Source organism: Nicotiana sylvestris, chromosome 1 (genome assembly GCF_000393655.2).
Source record: "Nicotiana sylvestris chromosome 1, ASM39365v2, whole genome shotgun sequence".
NCBI classification, from domain to species: Eukaryota; Viridiplantae; Streptophyta; class Magnoliopsida; order Solanales; family Solanaceae; genus Nicotiana; species Nicotiana sylvestris.
Window position 1 is genome coordinate 177,636,175 of NC_091057.1, and position 19,363 is coordinate 177,655,537.

Consider the following 19,363-nt stretch of genomic DNA (forward strand, 5'->3'; position numbering starts at 1 on the left):
TTCGCTTTTGTATTAATCACCAGTAATTTTTTACATAACACCATAGTTAGCTATCACAGCTTAACTATTATATGTACATTAGTCGTACTCTTCATATTATCTATTCAAAATCTATAACTTTGCACTATATCAACTATACTAGGAGGAGCTCGCGTACAACAAACACACACTATCTCCTTTGCTATCTTCTCCCAACTCGTATTCCTTTTCTCAAAAATTCTCCGATTTCTCTCTATCCATATATTATGTACCATTTCCGTGTATAACATCTTGAATAATTGTGCTTCTTTGGATCTACCTTTAGCTCTCTTAATCACTTCTTGCATATGCATATGTTGTTCCCAGTTAGTTCCTGGAAAGCTTTGTTTTTGTGCTCAATTCATCACTTTCCTTATTACCTCTTTTGTGTATGTACACTCCACATATATGTGATCTCGAGTTTCCTCTTCTTTCTGGCATAGACTGCATCTGTCCTCTCCCTGAATCCCCCATTTCTTCAGCCTGTCAACAGTGAGTGAGTAGTCTGTTCTGCATGTGTAACCAAAGAGTGAACTTTGCTTTTGGCCTTGCAACATTACCAAACATCAAACATCTCCATAAGACTCTAGGCTGGTCATCCAGTAGCTGCAGATATATCTATTTGATGATCCATTTGTTGAAGTTTGGCAAAATGCCAAAGTCCCACATTGGTTGGGAGTTAAGTTTGGAGGGGATTTTTCCCCTATAAAAGAAGGCCTAATGTTTAGGATTGAAACACACCTCTCATTTGCCTTCTTATCTGTTTAAGGCATTTGTATCTTCTCTCTTTAGTATTATTTCACTTGTATTTTTGGAGTGGAATAAAATATTGGTTGTGTCCGAGGAGTAGGCAAAATTAGCCGAACCTCGTAAATTCTGGTGTTTCCTTTATTGTTGTTTTATTGTCTTATTTATTATTTGGTGGCTGTCATAATTTTTGGTATAGTAGTTGTGACTTATTCACACTATATACATTTGGCTTCCGCAACAATTGGTATCAGAGCCAAGGTACTGTCTAAGTATGCTCTGTGGTTGCAGCATAGTCTGATCTTCCACATCAGAAAAGATTTATCTTGGTAACTGAGTCAAGGTTCTGTCTGAGTATGCTCTGTAGTTGCAGCTTAGTCTGATCTTCTACATCAGAAAGGAAATAATCTTGATTTGTGTCGTCAGCTATTAAATAATATTTGTGTCAAATATGGGGGACAATAAACAAGAAGAATCTACATCAAGTGTCAACAATACGTCATCATTGGCATCTTCGCTTATGACAAGAATTGTGTCAAATGCGAAATTTGCGGTAGAAATTTTTGACGGGTCCGGACATTTTGGGATGTGGCAAGGCGAGGTTCTAGATGTCCTTTTTCAACAAGGGCTAGATCTGGCCATTGAAGAAAAGAAACCAGATGTTATTGGAGAAGAAGATTGGAGAATTATCAACCGTGTTGCTTGCGGTACCATTCGATCCTACCTTGCTAGAGAGCAGAAATATCCATACACAAAGGAAACTTCTGCAAGTAAATTATGGAAAGCACTGGAGGATAAATTTTTGAAGAAAAACAGTCAAAATAAATTGTACATGAAGAAGAGACTGTTTCACTTCACCTATGTTCCTGGTACCACGATGAATGAACATATCACCAGTTTCAATAAGTTGGTCACAGATTTGCAAAATATGGATACAACTTATGATGATGGTGACTTGGCCTTAATGTTGTTGGCGTCACTTCCTGATGAGTACGAGCACCTTGAAACTACTCTACTCCATGGAAATGACGAAATTTCTCTCAGAGAAGTTTGTTCAGCTTTGTACAGCTATGAACAAAGAAAGCGAGAAAAACAGAAGGGCGGAGAAGGAGAAGCACTGTTTGTGAGGGGTCGTCCTCAAAATCAAACGAGGACAAAGAAGGGAAGATCCAAGTCAAGATCCAGACCCAGCAAAGATGAATGTGCCTTTTGTCGAGAAAAAGGGCACTGGAAGAAAGACTGTCCGAAGTTGAAGAATAAGGCCAAACATAACAATGGAAAGGCCATTATGGATTCAAATGTAGCTGATTGTGATGATTCAGACTTCTCATTAGTTACAACAGAGTCATCAACATCATCAGACATATGGTTGATGGACTCGGCTTGTAGCTATCATATGTGTCCCAACAGGGACTGGTTCGTGGAATTTCAAGAAGGAGAATATGGAGTCATCCACACAGCGGATAACAGCCCTCTTACCTCATATGGCATTGGTTCAATACGATTAAGGAACCATGATGGAATGATCAGAACATTGATAGATGTTCGATATGTACCGGATTTGAAGAAGAATCTCATCTCTGTGGGAGCCCTAGAATCAAAAGGGTTCAAAATCATTGCAGAAAATGGAGTGATGAGAGTATGCTCCGGTGCACTAGTGGTAATGAAGGCTAATCGGAAGAATAATAATATGTACCGCTATCGTGGCAGTACAGTTATTGGGACAGCGACAGTAACATCCAGTGACGACAAAGAGGCAGAAGCAACCAAGCTATGGCACATGCGCTTGGGACATGCTGGAGGAAAATCCTTGAAAACTCTATCAGATCAAGGATTGTTAAAAGGAGTAAAGGCTTGCAACTTGGAGTTTTGTGAGCATTGTGTTAAAGGGAAACAGACAAGGGTTAAATTTGGTACAGCGATCCATAATACTAAAGGCATTTTGGATTATGTACACTCTGATGTTTGGGGTCCTTCCAAAACACCTTCATTGGGTGGGAAGCACTATTTTGTAACCTTTGTTGATGATTTTTCCCGAAGAGTATGGGTGTATACAATGAAGAGCAAAGATGAAGTGTTGAGAATTTTTCTCAAATGGAAGATGATGGTGGAGAATCAGACAGGCAGGAGAATCAAGTGTATTCGCACAGACAATGGAGGTGAATACAAAAATGATCATTTCAATAAGGTCTGTGAAAATGATGGCATCATCCGACACTTCACTGTTAGACATACACCACAACAGAATGGAGTGGCAGAACGTATGAACCGGACCTTGCTGGAGAAGGTACGGTGTATGTTGTCCAATGCTGGCTTGGGCAAAGAATTTTGGGCTGAGGCAATTACATATGCATGCCACCTCATTAATCGTCTACCATCTGCTGCTATTGATGGCAAAACACCATTTGAAAAATGGTACGGAAAACCTGCTGTAGATTATAACTCTTTGCACGTGTTTGGCTCAACTGCATATTATCATGTGACGGAGTCAAAATTGGATCCAAGGGCAAAGAAGGCTATTTTTATGGGAATTACTTCTGGAGTCAAAGGATATCGCTTATGGTGTCCTATGACAAAGAAAGTAATATTCAGCAGAGATGTTACCTTTGATGAATTTGCTATGGTAAATAAGGTAACAGAAGATACCAAACAAAATGAAGGTGCTTCTAAGCAGGTGGAGTTTGAGGGAAAATTTATTTTTCCTACACAAGAAGCAGAGGAGGAAACAAATGAAGATTACCCTCTGGAAGGAGAGCCAGTAGAGGAGATTCCAACTCAGGAATCTCAACAACAACTTGAATCAATAGCAACCAGCAGGCCAAAAAGAACAATAACGAAACCTGTTCGTCTCATAGAGACGGTTGCTTGTGCAACCTCAATTGTAGCTGATGATGTTCCTACTACTTATAAAGACGCTGTCCAAAGTTCAGAAGAAGATAAGTGGAGGATTTCCATGAATGATGAAATACAGTCCCTTCATCAGAATCATACATGGAGATTGGCCAATCTCCCGAAGGGAAAGAAAGCAATTGGGTGCAAATGGGTATTTGCAAAGAAAGAAGGATTTCCTAACCAATTAGATGTTCGCTACAAAGCAAGATTGGTGGCCAAAGGATATGCTCAAAAGGAGGGAATTGATTACAATGAAGTGTTTTCTCCAGTTGTAAAACATTCCTCCATTAGAATTATGTTGGCTTTGGTAGCACAATTGGATTTGGAACTAGTTCAGATGGATGTAAAAACTGCGTTTTTACATGGAAACTTGGAGGAGGAAATCTACATGACTCAGCCAGAAGGATTCAAAGTTGCTGGAAAAGAAAATATGGTGTGCAAACTTGAAAAATCATTGTACGGATTGAAACAATCTTCTAGACAATGGTACAAGCGATTTGACGAGTTTATGTTGCGGCAAGGGTACAAGAGAAGCAAATACGATCATTGTGTGTATTTGCACAAGCTTAAAGATGGTTCCTTTGTATATCTTCTCCTATATGTTGATGATATGTTGATAGCTTCCAAGAATTTGGAAGAAATTGATAAGTTGAAGATTCAACTGAAGAAGGAGTTCGAGATGAAGGATTTGGGTGAGGCAAAGAAAATTCTTGGCATGGAGATAATTAGAGATAGACGTTCAAAGAAACTCTGTTTATCTCAAAAGGAATATTTGAAGAGAGTACTTCAACGTTTTGGCATAGATGACAAGACTAAGCCAGTTAGTACTCCACTTGCTTCCCATTTTAAGCTAAGTACTACTATGTCGCCAATGGATGAAGCTGAACGAGAGTATATGTCAAAGGTACCATACGCAAATGTTGTTGGTAGCTTGATGTATGCAATGGTTTGCACAAGGCCTGACATTTCACAAGCTGTTGGAGTTATTAGCAGATATATGCACAATCCAGGGAAGGAGCATTGGCAAGCTGTGAAGTGGATTCTACGGTATATTCATAATACTGTAGATGTCGGGTTAGTTTTTGAGCAGGAAGACAATCAGTCTGTAGTTGGATATTGTGACTCAGATTTTGCGGGTGATATGGACAAACGAAGATCAACTACTGGTTATGTGTTTACTTTTGCAAAGGCACCAGTTAGTTGGAAGTCTACTTTGCAGTCAACAGTTGCTTTGTCTACAACAGAGGCAGAGTACATGGCTATTACAGATGCTGTGAAAGAGGCAATTTGGCTTCAAGGATTGCTAAAGGAGCTTGGTGTTGAACAAAAAGGTATCACAATTTTTTGTGATAGTCAAAGTGCTATTCAATTAGCGAAGAACCAAGTTTATCATGCAAGGACGAAGCACATTGATGTTCGGTATCATTTCGTACGAGAAATCATAGAAGAAGGTGGAGTCACGGTGAAGAAAATTCATACTACAGAGAATCCTGCTGATATGCTGACAAAGGTGGTGACTGCGGTCAAGTTTCAACATTGTTTGGATTTGATCAACATTGTTGAACACTGAAGATTGAAGATGAAGACACAACCAAAATTTGTTATTGAGAGAGAATTGAAAATGTGGAATTTTGCCAAGGTGGAGATTTGTTGAAGTTTGGCAAAATGCCAAAGTCCCACATTGGTTGGGAGTTAAGTTTGGAGGGGATTTTTCCCCTATAAAAGAAGGCCTAATGTTTAGGATTGAAACACACCTCTCATTTGCCTTCTCATCTGTTTAAGGCATTTGTATCTTCTCTCTTTAGTATTATTTCACTTGTATTTTTGGAGTGGAATAAAATATTGGTTGTGTCCGAGGAGTAGGCAAAATTAGCCGAACCTCGTAAATTCTGGTGTTTCCTTTATTGTTGTTTTATTGTCTTATTTATTATTTGGTGGCTGTCATAATTTTTGGTATAGTAGTTGTGACTTATTCACACTATATACATTTGGCTTCCGCAACACCATTTTCCCTTACATATTTGCACACTATTATCTTCTATGTTCTGCTTTGCTTCAAGTATTTTTCTCGCCATCCAGCTTGCCTGCTTTGGTAGTTTAACTTGCTCCATCTGCCGCCCTTTTATATAGTATGCATGTATCCATTTTATCCACATTATATGTTCTTTCTGTGTCACATTCCAGTATAGCTACTAATGACAGCTTTATTCCACAATCTCATGTTTATGATATTCCATCCACCACTGCTTTTTGGATAACATACTCTTTCCCAATTGATCAAGACTTTCTTTGTTATGATATTATTACCGGTCCATAGGTAACTTCGACAGAAGCTTTCCACTGCTTTCATTACTTTAACTGAAACATAAACTCTTCACTATATTTAGTTGACCAACTTTTGGGAAGACATATATTTCTTATTAGATTTGTATTTACCTGATACGGTGACAATTATAATACCATTTCTTCACTTTGGTGTAATGCTATCACACGATTTTGTTTTTTACAAAATTATTAAATTTAAGGTATAAGTGTAGATCAATTCCAATAAAATGTTATAATTGCTCATAGTGATTGTATTGGTCAAAATTTGGACATAGTAACTGTAAATGGACGTAGTCGAGGATTAAGCCGACTACAGCACAACGGCGAGGAGTCGCCTTAAGAAGGATTAGTGCCGAGGTCAAGTAAAGAATGTACGGAAGCAACGGTAGGATAAGATTAGAATAGAAAGAAGGAATATTCTAGTGGATATTCTTTCTGTTGTACTTTTTAGGATTTTTTAGGAATATCCCCTATAAATAGGAAGAGATAAAGAACAAAAAAGGGATCTTCACTTATGGGTTTATAACATATAGTAAAGGTTGATTACAGAGAATATACAAAGCTTGTTTTGTCCATTAATTCTGTTGTTCAACATATATCATTTACTCACAAGATCCAAGGATCTCTAGTGGTCCACCTTCATTTTATATTATCCCACGTGTTGTCAGGCAGGAGAATCATACAAGTCATCTAACATTTGGACTACAAATTCTTTCTTATTACATTTATTGTCATTATCTACATTCATCGCATGCTTTCTTTGTTGTATTCATTGATAATCATTAAGTACTCTTAATCGTTATCCATTATTATCGGACACGATCCTACATCATTAATACACTAAGTCTTCAGATCTAGTAGTTAATATATTTTGCTAGGATTCACCCCCTATTTTCTTGTTAATTCGTTTTAAGAAAAGGTTTAACACTTTTTTGGTAAAACAGTGACATCCTTCATTGAGTAAAATGTTATTTATTCGTGATTCTTCAAAATTATAAGTGTTGTTTAAGGTCAAGAGTATTACGTAAAATAATTTTTATTAATCTAAACACATTTTAAATTTTACATCATATATCTAGTCTTCAATAAAATGAACCAAATCTCCGGCAAAAAATGTGTATATGTACATAATTGTCTCGTGATTATAACTCAAGGTATTACAAATTCCCTATGTTAAGTTAGTAAAATCAAAAAAGTGAAGGGTCACAAGTTGTGACTTGTGACAATGCTCTCCAAAAACTGAAAAATTGGAAACTAGAAAGTCGAAAAAAATGTTATTTTCTCCTAGTGATTATCAGCTTTCCTTCTTCGAATAATAAAAAAACAATATGTATGAATAAAAAAAATGTTTCAACCTTACGCGTTGCCTTTTTCTCCCATGAAATTTTAATTTTCACTTGAAGATGAATTTTCAGATGAAAAAAACTCCAAAAAACTGTTTTTCAAATTTTCATTCAAAAACAGCCCAAAATGTATTCATGTCCAAACACAACTCTAAATGGGCGTTTGGACATAAGAATTGTAAAATTCCAAAAAAGGGTGGAAAAAAATTTCAAGTGAAAATGATGTTTGAAATTTAGAGTTGTATTTGGACATGAATAGAATTTTGGGTAGTTTTTGAAGTTTTGTAAGTGATTTTAGTGAAAATTTTGAAAAATAGTTTTTTGGAGTTTTTAAAATTTTCGAAAATTTTTCAAAATGCATCTTCAAATGAAAATTGAAAATTTCATGAACAAACGTTGATTTTGAAAAAAAGTAAAAAAAATATTCTTATGTCCAAACGGGCTCTTTAACTTTCAAATACTATTTTCACTTCAAAAAAATTAACTTTTTTTTCCTGAATTTGATAATTCTTATGTCCAAACGCCCATTAGGAAGTAGGAATAGGAAAGGGTGAAAAACACATTGGAAAAAGGAAACAAATCATTCCATACCTAGTGTGTACCAGCTATAGTACTATGTGAACCCATTCAAATTTTGGCTCCAATTAGGCCTATTCTCACTTCTCCCAAACAGCCGTGTCATTTCTCCACTATTCAATTTCTTTTCTAGATAGTTTGTCCATATTTTTTTTCCTTTTTTTTAAATTTTTGTTTTCTAAAATGTGTTTGTCCATGAATTTTATAAATTTTTTAAAAGATTTTAAAAATAAATTTTCAAAAAAATATACTTTTTCAAGTGAAATATATGTCCAAATATAATTTTAAATTTAAAATAGTACCATTTTTTAACTTAACTGCAAATATTATTTTTTCAAAAATTATAAGTAACTTTTATGTCCAAACGCATGCGAAAAAGATTTAACCAAACGGTCTATTTCTTCACCACTATCTCCTTTTTCTCTAGTTTCCTCCATGACAAACAAAACGTGGCACATTTTTCTCAAGGTTTGAGCAAACACTTGTAAACAAAATGGCGATCTCAGCTATGTATTCCTCCAAAAAAAGCCCTCTTCTTTCTTCTTTTAAGGTTCATTCCTTGTCTTATTTTTTTCATTTCAAGTTTTATATACTTTCTTCTGAATATTACTGCCTGTTCTTTTGCTTAAAATGGTGCCCTCGTAATTATTTAATCTCCCATTCTATGACTCAACCAGAAAAAGGCACTAGAAATCAAGAAAAAGCTCCTAAGGAAAAGGGTCTTGGGTCCAAGTCAAACCTATAAGGTGAGAACCATTTTCTACTCTGTGTTGATTAAAGGGCAGCACTAAGCTTCCACTATTCGACCATAGGGCTATTGTAAGCAGTCTTACCGTGCATTTCCGCAAGAAGTTGTTTACATAGCTCGAACCGTGACCTGAAGTACCCTTTTATGTTAGTTTTTCCTTCATCTTTTTAAAGTGACAACCACTTTTAAGCTAATGAATGTACTTGAATATTTCTTGAGCAGAGGGAAAATGGAGATAATAAGAAGGTCCAACTATGGTCAGTTGGAAAAAAAATGCAAAACTTATTTTTAATAAATTTCATGGTTTTGTTATCTTTCTAATAATGCTTTTGATTCTTGATTTTATTAGCCATGAAAAAAAGGCAAATAAACCTAGTACTGTTGACGCAAACTCATCTGCTATGCTGCGGGCAGAAGAAGTGCAAGCAAATTTGCCCTCTCAATTTCCTAGTTTTGCCAAGTTTATGCTCCCTTCACATGTCACTGGTGGATTTTGGTTGGTAAGTCAAATATTTTATTAATGGAATTAGAACTAAATTGGAACTAATGTTGATAATATTAGTGACGAATTCAAGATTTAGAGTCAGCTAAAGTTTTACTTTTTATATAGGTGCTGATATCTTTTTTGCATGCATATATGTACCTTTCCTTGTCACTGTTCCTTGATCCGAGGGTCTATCGGAAACAGCCTCTCTCCCTTCACAAGGTAGGGTAAGGTCTGCAGGTCTGCGTACACACTACCCTCCCCAGTCCCCACTTGTGGGATTACACTGAGTTTGTTGTTGTTGTTGATATAGAAGCAGTAGGTTCTGTCGACCCAACTAGCTCTAGTCTAGATTCACCACTGGATGCTATGGTTTTACTTTGTGGTACTTTGATACAACAGGGTTTTCCAAAGAAATTTTGTGACCGCCATTTGCCAAAGCATGACGACACTGTTGTTTTGGTGGATGAGGATGAACAAGAATATGCTACCAAGTACCTTGTTGATAAAACTGGATTAAGTGGTGGTTGGAGGGGTTTCTCCATTGCCCACAGCCTGCTTCACGGGGATGTCTTGATCTTTCAATTGATCCAACCATGCAAATTTAAGGTAACACAAGTGCTTGAATCCTGGTTTGCGCATGTCATTCTAAAGAGGCGGATGCTAATATTATCTGTACTTTCCAAGTTTATCTAATGTCCCAAAAGAGATGGTATGAAATTATGTACTTCTGAAGACGTCCGATTGACAGAGTTTGCTTTTTATTCCTTGATTCAAGATCTCGTTTGTTGAGTACTAATTCAATGTCTTAAGCGATGATCTAATAATTATTTCCCCTGTTTTAGGTGTATATAATAAGAGAAAGTACCTTGACAGAACTTGATGGTGCTATTAGCCTTCTGAATCTGGATTTTCATGCTAGACCAATCGAATCTGGTATAGTCACAACTCACAAGCACTAGTTTTGATTTGTATCACTACCAATATGTTATGTACTACTTGAACTTAACCATTTTTGTTTCCTGACTTTCTATTTGCTCATATTATTTCACATAGATCAAATTGAGGACATGAAAATTTGTGAAGCAAAAGAGCTGAGGTACTTGGAGCCTCCTGTCCTAGATACTCATCAAGATGACAAACAAGAAATTGATGGTGCTATTAGTCTTCTAAAACTGGATTTTCGTGCTAGACCAATCAAATCTGGTAAAGCCATAAACTATAGTTTTAATATCCATCACAATAAATATTTGCAACTTAAACTTTCTATTTGTTGATATTTTCTCAATAGATCAAGATGAAGGGATGAACATCTGTGAAGCAAAAGAGGAGAAATACTTGGAGCCTTCTGTTATAGATATTGATCAAGATGACGAAAATGAAGAAGCCATACTGGTACAAAATTTGGACCAAGGCGCTGCATCAGATCAATGTGGAAATGATAATGACATTAGCTCTGAAGTTTTAGGCATTAGATTTTCAGAATCAAGACTTGAATTCAAAGATGTGAAGGACTTTTCTGGTTTTAACATTCTTGTAGATGGTTTGATCGTAGACTCTGAGATTCCTGCTCACATTCGGAACAAATACTACGATCTTTGCTGCACTCAGAAGTCATTTCTCCATGACCATTTACTTGGTGGCCTGAACTGCAAGCTAGCTGCTGGAATGATCACAGAAACTGTGAACATTGCTGATGCCATTAGAGCTTCCAACATTTCGACCTCTCGTGATTATCTTGAAGCTTGGGACAATACATTGAAAGGGTTCGAGTGTTTAGGCATGGAAGTTGGATTTTTACGTGCTAGGCTTAATAAGCTTGTTAGCCTATCAAGTGAACCACAACAGATTCTTGAATCAAAGAGAAATGAACTAGTTGAAGCCAAAGAGGAAATGAGGAATCTTGAAACTAAGCTTTTGAAGGTGAAACAGGTGATAAAGAATCTAGATTCTGAAATTGACTTAACAACTAAAGATGCCAGTTTCGAGCTCAAGTTCAAGGCTGTGGCAGCTGCTCCATGGTCATGATTTTTCTGAAAAAAATGTCCAAATATTAACACATAGTAGTTAGTTTGGCAAGAAGCCTTTTAGGTTCCTAGCAGGAATTCTCAAGTTTTGAAGGATGGGTCTCTATAAATTTTTGTGAGGTTACACGGTCAATTATATCCCTTTTCTAGTGTAATTGGGGAGTAAATTTTTTGTAAATTGCTAACAAGCTTAGTAGTTTACTGTATTTCTGAGACAGTCTCTGACTAATATGTGGAATGAGCCATGAAGACCTACAAGTGTATACATTTCTTTTTTCCATGTCATATCTCATCGGTAAAGTTGCTGCCATGTGATCAGGAGGTTACGGGTTCGAGCCGTGGGAATAGCCTTGTGTAAAAATGCAGGGCAAGGCTGCATACGATAGACCCTTGTGCTTTGGCCTTCCCCGAACCCGACACATAGCAGAAGCTTAATGCATCGGGCTGCCCTTTACGTCACATCTCATTGGTTGCGGCAAAAGATGGTTTTTTCTAATAGGGATAATGCTCTCCAAAAACTAATACACGCTCACTAAGTATATATTGTACCTTCGGAATTGTAGCCCTCCCGCGGCAAATAAGCTACTAACACGTTTTCCCCCATAGCAAGTTCGCCACTAGCTATAGAAACTAAAAAAAATAGGTCCAACAAAAGTGACTTTCTCATAGCAGTATTAACAATTTTCCTTCTTAGCATACCAAATCATATAATATAAAAAGGTTTGAAACTTTTTTGAATACCATTTTCCCCAAACAAGTATTGGCCAGGAATATGAATTATGAAAGGGTGAAAATAGCATTTCTTTTTAAATAGCATTGGGAAAAGGAAACAAATCATTCCATAACTAGTACTCTGCAAGTGATTCAAAATTTGGCTCCAATTTTGCCTCTTAATTCTCCCAAACAACCATGTCACATCTCCACTTCAAGTTCTTTTTCTAGGAAAAAAGTAAAAGATAAAAATATTTTAACCAAACGGTCTATTTTCTTCATTCACCACTGTCTCCTTTCTCTACTTTCCTTCATCACAAACAAACAAAAAATATAGTACTCCACATTTTCTGAAGTCTTGGAGCATACACTTACTAACAGAAATGGCAATCTCAGCTATGAATTCCTCCAAGAAAAGCCCTCTCCTTTCTTCCTCAAAGGTTCTCTCTTTCTCTTATTTTTTTTCTTTCAAGTTTCAACTTTTTGTCTTTCTTTCTGAATATTAGCATAGTCTTTTGCTTATAATGAGGGCCCCATGTTATATTCTTCTCCCATTCAATGGCTTAATCAGAAAAGGGCACTAGAAATCAAGGAAAAACTCGTCAGGAAAAGGGCTTTGGGTCCAAGTAAAACCAACAAGGTGAGAATCATTTTCTACTCCTTGTGTTGATAAAAAAAAAAGTATCCTTTTAGGTGATAGTCAGTTCAAAAACTAATGAATGTACTTGACAAATACATGAATAGGTGAAAAATGGAGACACTAAGAAGCTTCAAATATGGTCAGTGGAGAAAATGAATAATGGTTTATATATTAGATTTCCTGGATTTGCTATTTTTTCTGATAATGCTTTTTCATTCTTGATTTTGCTAGTCCTGAAAAGAAGACATACAAAACTAGTACTGTTGATGCAAACTCATCTACCATGCTGCGGGCAGAAGAAGTTCAAGCTAATTTGCCCTCTCAATTTCCTAGTTTTGTCAAGTATATGCTCCATTCACATGTTAGTCGTGGATTTTGGTTGGTAAGTCAAATTTTTTATCTTGATAGAATTAGAGCAAATTGAAACTTTTCTTGGTCATATAGTCTTTCTTTTGATATTTTGGTACAACAGAGTTTCCCAAGAAAATTTTGCAACTCTTATTTGCCAAAGCATGATGCTACCGTCGTTTTGGTGGACGAAAATGAAAAAGAATTTGCTACCAAGTACCTTATTGATAAGAACGGATTGAGTGGTGGTTGGAGAGGTTTCTCCATTGATCACAACCTGCTTGAAGGGGATGTCTTGGTCTTTCAACTGATTCAACCCTGCAAATTTAAGGTAACCCTTTATAGAGTGCTTAAAATTATGTTCATTTTGTCGCAGGTAAAGCAAGAATCATTTTTCGGTTTGTTTGCGTACAATAGACACAATATGGTTCGGTCTTTTTCCAGACCCTGCCCTGCGCATAGTAGGAGTTGGTGCATTGGACTACCTTTTTATCTATAGTGAGAATGCTAATATTATTTAGTATGTTCCAATTTTATAATGTCCTCAAAGGGACAGTAAAGCAATGGCCTAATTGTCGTTTCCCTTTTTTTTTTAGGTATATATAATAAGAGAAAACAACTTGACAGAAATTGATGGTGCTATTAGTCTACTAAATCTGGATCTTCATGCTAGACCAGTCAAGTCAGGTATATTTACAAACACTAGTTTTAATTTTTCATCAAAATCAATCTTTACTACTTGAACTTGACTTCGAAACCTTCCTATATGCTGGTTATTTCACATAGATCAAATTGAGGACATGAAAATTTGTGAAGCAAAAGAGCGAAAGTACTCGGAGCCTTCGGTCCTAGATACTCACCAAGATGTCAAACAAGAAGAAGCCATATTGATACCCGAATCAGACCAAGGCCGTGCATCAGAGCAATGTGGGAATGATAGCGATAATGGCTCTGAAGTTTTAAGCATTAGATTTTCAGAATCGAGACTAGAATTCAAAGATGTGAATGACTTTTCTGGTTTTAACATTCTTGTGGATGGATTGATCATAGACGCTGAGATTCCAGCACACATTCGGACCAAATACTACGATCTTTGCTGCACTCAGAAGTCATTTCTCCACGACCATTTACTTGGTGGACTAAATTGCAAGCTAGCTGCTGGAATGATCACTGAGACTGTGAACATAGCTGATGCCATTAGAGCTTCCAAGATTTCGATCCCTCGTGATTATCTTGATACTTGGGACAACACATTGAAAGGGTTCGAGTGTTTAGGCATGAAAGTTGGATTTTTACGTGCAAGGCTTAGTAAACTTATTAGCATGTCATGTGATTCAGATAATATTCTTGTGGCAAAGAGAGTTGAACTAGCTGAAGCAAAAGAGGAAATAAGGAATCTTGAAGAAAAGGTTTTGAAAGTGAAACAAGTGATAAAGAAGTTAGACTCTGAAATTGAGGCTTTAGCAGTAAAAGACACGAGTTTTGAGCTCAAATTCAAGGCAGTGGCAGCTGCTCCATGGTAAAGATTTTCTTCTGAAAAATGTCTTGATTAATATTAGCATATAGGAGTAGTTAGTTTGGCAAGAAGCCTTTTTTTTCGAGGAGGAACATTTAACTCTTCTTTAAAGATGGTTATTTGCTAGTTTTTGTGGGGTTACACGGTCACCACAAAATACCCCTATTTAAGTAGAAATATAATGTTTTTACTATGGGTTGGTCCGAAAAAATGAGGAGGGTCGATATTTGGGGCGCGTTATAATTGATATGAACCAGATAGTCACGTGTCCCAATCAAATCGTGACAGCACATTAAAAGAAGGGACCATAGATGGTCCGTCAGTCGCGGGGTAATTTCAGATCACAAGATAATGTTCAATGTATTTTCAGACTAACAGATGGACTGAGTGTGATAGTAAACCATTTAGAATACCATAGGGATATTTTTAGCCCTTTTCCGTATCTCTTTTATAGGGTAACTGGTGAATTTTTCTTAAATTGCTAACAAGCTTACTGTTTTCATTGAAGGATTGCGTATAGGTGTTCGTAACACGCAGCGGAAGACAATAACAATCCTAGACAGATCTTTTTATGTTTAAAATTTATTTACATGTCAATAGATCAGATCTAACACGTACCTGGTGAAGAGAGTCTCGTTTCAAAATTTCTTCGTAATGCGAAGACTCTATGCGTATCCACACCGAGACTGATCCTTGCTATCAACTCTTTGATCAATGAAACCCGCGAACAAATTGAACGAAATATTGTGTTGAATTTTTTACAAAAATCTCAACTCAATGTTAGAAGAACAAGAAACACTTTTCTTGCAATTGTATTTTCTCTCTTACAAAAATCTCAACTCAATGTTAGAAGAACAAGAAACACTTTTCTTGCAATTGTATTTTCTCTCTTGGCTTTGTATTGCACTCTCACTTTCACAAAGTGGGTTTTCTTCTCAAGAAAAAAAATTGTGCAAATTTTTGTTCCATCACCCTTTATATAGCATCACCTATAAACCCTTTTCCTATTTGATTGAGGTAATAATTTATTTAGGGTAAAAATTTATTCCAAAATAAATCACAATCGAATTGTATGGAAATTCGGAAATCAGTTAAAACGTGACTGCCGAACCAATCCAACTTAATGTTGGAGTTGGTTGGATTCAATTCAAATGTCCTTTTATGGACTTTTCCTATCCAATTCCAAATTGGTAAATTAATTATATATATTTCAACCAAGAGATAATTTAATTTTCTACTCCAAATAGAAAACTTCAATTTGTTCACAATATTAATTATATCCTCTGTGCTAGCAAAGAATATAATAATATTTCATTTGGACTAATAATTTAAATTTATTTAACTAATTAAATTCTTTAATTTAATTAACAAATAATAAAGTAACTAATCCTTTGGCAAAGATTAGAACACTCGTTAGTGTGCGACCCCATAGGTTCAATACTAAACCGATAGTAAATTGATCACATCAATATACTAATCAAGGGTGGCATCTAGCAACACTCCTTAACGACCGGATAGAATGAAGTATACAATTTACTCTCACGAACCAGTAGAAGAATAATGTAGTAATTCCTCCTGTCCTTATAGCTCTGGATCACCCTAGGATATGGTTCAACTGTCAAATCCTAATAGGCGATCAACTATGTGTTCATGTCAGATATAATCGACCATTGAATGACCTAAGAAACTCATTTCTTCTTTCATTCAATTGCCCTGGCCAAGGTCTTAGTTTGGTCATTTATAATTCATGACAACATAGAGCTTAAACTCATTACCAAGAGTTGACAGATTCCATTTTGATCAATCACGAATTCTACAAGTATTTAATTGTACCCAATATCCTTTCAACTATCGCCCTGGGGCCATAGGTGTCTGGTATCAAAGCACAATAAATAACTTGTCAATTACTATGACGATCTCAGGTCAAAGGAAACTCTTACATCACATTCTTCAAGAGAATATCCTATTGACAGTTTATGGTAATTCTAACCATTAGGAATTATCCAATGAGTCGGTTCAATGATCATATCTCTATATGCATCATCTATCTATGTGATTTAGTTAATGAGATCAACTAATCTTTATCCAATAAAGACGATCACATAAATATTGATCTAACCGGATTACTAATGTCCAAATTAATAATCCTATGATCAAGAACAAATTTAGATTAAATTGTAATAGACTTTGCTCTCATTATCATGATCTCTATCTCGATGACAAATCTCAAAAATTTAATCAAGGACCTTATCAAATTAATCAAATAATTAATAATAACTATGATATATAAAAGAATATCAAATGCCACATATTTTTATATCAAATAACATTCACAAAAATATGTTCAAATCATCAAATATGAGATTGGATGTAGGGCATATCTACTGTATCCCTAACATTCATGTCATATGAGTTTGGACTCTGCTTTTTATCTTTTTGTTTTTTGGTCGATCCGAAAGTCTATTCTCCAAATTCTTCGTTTAGGTGTAAAAGGAAACTCTGTAAGCTTATGACCAACATTTTCTTTGATAATTATAACAATCAAGCGTCTTTTCCATTTTAAATCATAGGAGCAATTAAGAAGTCCAAAAAGAAAAGAAAAGAAAAGAAAAAGGATAAATCGAGCACTTTGAGAATTACTGGATTTTTTCTAGTACTTGGCATTAAGAGAAGCTGGGTAGCTCCGTAATCTGTCAAAACTCTGAAACAAAAAACACTTTAAAAATGAAGTTAGATATTTTGGTGGAAAATTAACATAGGTGAATGTTAAAGCAGATTATGAAGAATAATGGAAAACTCAACATCAACAACAACAACGAAAAAATGCTATGTTGTAAATGCAAAAAAATAAAAACAAGGTGGTGAAATAATTTTGCTAGATACAAGAAACGATTTATTAGGAGAGAGTTCCATAACTGATTTATTATCAACTCAAACATTAAGGGTGTATTTGGCACGAAGGAAAATATTTTTCATGGAAAATGAGTGGTTTTTCACTTATTTTTTTTATTTCGTTGGTGAGTGAAAAATATTTTTTGTATTTAGTTAGAGATTAGAAAATATTTTTTTATGCTACTCTCCTCATTCCCCTCCCCCTCCCCCTAAGTCTCTAAAAATTCACACAAACCCAAAGGAACTAATGTGTTGTTTTACTTTTTTACGCAAAAATAATGTTGAAATTTGTGCTTCATAATTAAAAAAGAAAATACTCCTGTTTTGGTTGAAAAAGAAAGTACTCTTTCTACAACATGAGAATAAAAAACTCATTTTTTCAAAATAAATGATGAAAAGAAAATACTCATTTTGTTGAAATGAAAAAAAAAATTACACCATGAAAAAGAAATACTTTTTTATTGAAATGAGAAAAAAATACTTTTTCTACATGAAAAGAAATTTTCTTCTTTTTTTTTGTTAAAATGAAAAAAAATACTTTTTTATATCATGAAAAACAAAATACTCATTTGTTGAAATGAAGAAAAAAATCTATCTATAAAATGAAAAGAAAGTTCTATTAATAATATTTTTATTTAGGTTGGGGGTGGGGTTGGTAGGTGGGGTTGGGTTAGGGGTGGGTGGGGTGTGGGGTTGGATTGGTGGGGGTTGGTGGAGATGGGGAATAGGGTGGGAAGGTTGAGAATGAGTTTTGGAAAATATTTTCCATTCTCTTGATAGGGAAAGCATTTTCCTCCAATTGGAGGAAAATATTTCCCAAAACATTTAGGCTAACCAAGCGAGGAAAAATTGAAAAATATTTTCTTTCATACCAAACACACCCTAAATGGACAAAATGACTTTTACTCGGGGGTGGCCGAAGGTTCGAGCAACTAAGCAAAGGATTTAAGCCCCAAATTTCTCTTTGTTTTCTACTCCTGTTTGATTTTTGTATTGCGATTCCGATTAATTTGGATTTATACTGCGTAAACCCTATTAAAAGGGAGAACACATTTTAACACAATTTTTTTATCCACAAGGCTCGAACCTAATATTACTAATTAGTATTCCAAAGTAAAAACACCCCCTCCCCCGAACAATGCCTGAAGTTGCTACGATACACTTTACCTTTGCGGGGTTGTCACACCTCCTTTTTCCTACACCTCTCTGGAAGGGTGTATAAGAGAGTTTTCTCCAATTAAAGTGACAATCGAATCGAGATTATTTATTAAAGATTCAAAGTCGCCCCTTGGGAGATTTATGGTGTCCCAAGTCACCAGTTGAATCCCGAATCGAGGAGAAGATTGACTCTGTTTAACAGTCCGCGAACCAGAAATCCGGGTAAGGAATTCTGTTAACCTGAGAGAAGGTGTTAGGCATTCTCGAGTTCTGTGGTTCTAGCACGGTCGCTCAACTGTTAAACAATTAGGAACCTACGCCAATTTTAACTTTTTAGCCGATTTTATTCATTTTTTTAGAGAAAATTGCAACGCCATTAAAACACGTCTCCAACCACGTCACATAAATGCACCCGTGATCTTTGACATATTTTAACATCGTTGTGATTTGGATTTGGGTCACATAAATGCACACCCGAATTTAGGAAAGTAATATTATTAAACTAACGCGCCTAAAGCAATTTCGTGTTTGCAACTTTGCGAGGGCCATGAAATTTACTAAATGGCACGCCTCGAGTTCTAAGGATAAACAAAATTAATTGGATGAGTGCCATGCAATTCAAATTTTGTTTCGCGCAACTCAATTTATTCTAACCCGAAAGGTTTCCAAATTAACTCTTAAGGGCCATAAATTATAACTTGTCTAATATGACTCGCCTCAATTCATTTTTAGACAACCTAATTAATCAAAGGACATGAAGGGGCCGTAACTGATCATTTGCACTATGGTGAGATTAACAGAGAGGTCGTGATGATTAATCCCAAGCTCTTTCACCAAAACCTAAATAATTGGGACTGCATTTGTTGAAGCTAAACAAATTCAAATAGTAAAATAATATATTGATACAAACATGCCGGCTTGGGTTCAAGTGAGCCCAA

The 19,363-nt window shown here is 35.7% G+C and overlaps 2 protein-coding genes across 4 annotated transcripts; both read left to right on the forward strand.

Annotated features, from left to right (window-relative positions):
* The first annotated feature begins 8,299 nt into the window (after window positions 1-8,299).
* On the forward strand, window positions 8,300-11,377 carry LOC104228230 (B3 domain-containing protein Os01g0234100-like). Of its 3 annotated transcripts, XM_009780661.2 has the most exons (9): window positions 8,300-8,451; window positions 8,579-8,647; window positions 8,872-8,906; window positions 8,999-9,149; window positions 9,260-9,355; window positions 9,536-9,742; window positions 9,979-10,069; window positions 10,190-10,339; window positions 10,425-11,377. In XM_009780661.2, exons 1-9 carry the CDS (start codon window positions 8,395-8,397, stop codon window positions 11,159-11,161), a joined length of 1,593 nt encoding a protein of 530 aa, XP_009778963.2. In that variant the 5' UTR covers window positions 8,300-8,394; the 3' UTR covers window positions 11,162-11,377. The 3 variants fall into 3 exon arrangements, with proteins under 3 accessions (XP_009778963.2, XP_009778964.2, XP_070017297.1); XM_009780662.2 differs by lacking the exon at window positions 9,260-9,355; XM_070161196.1 differs by lacking the exon at window positions 8,872-8,906 and having other exon boundaries at window positions 8,433-8,451.
* Window positions 11,378-12,117: 740 nt separating this feature from the next.
* On the forward strand, window positions 12,118-15,006 carry LOC104228232 (B3 domain-containing protein Os01g0234100-like). The gene is made up of 8 exons (XM_070161200.1): window positions 12,118-12,311; window positions 12,443-12,511; window positions 12,616-12,650; window positions 12,743-12,893; window positions 12,984-13,190; window positions 13,456-13,546; window positions 13,646-14,378; window positions 14,884-15,006. The coding sequence occupies exons 1-8, from the start codon at window positions 12,255-12,257 to the stop codon at window positions 14,903-14,905; spliced, it is 1,365 nt and encodes a 454-aa protein (XP_070017301.1). The 5' UTR covers window positions 12,118-12,254; the 3' UTR covers window positions 14,906-15,006.
* The last annotated feature ends 4,357 nt before the right edge of the window (window positions 15,007-19,363 follow it).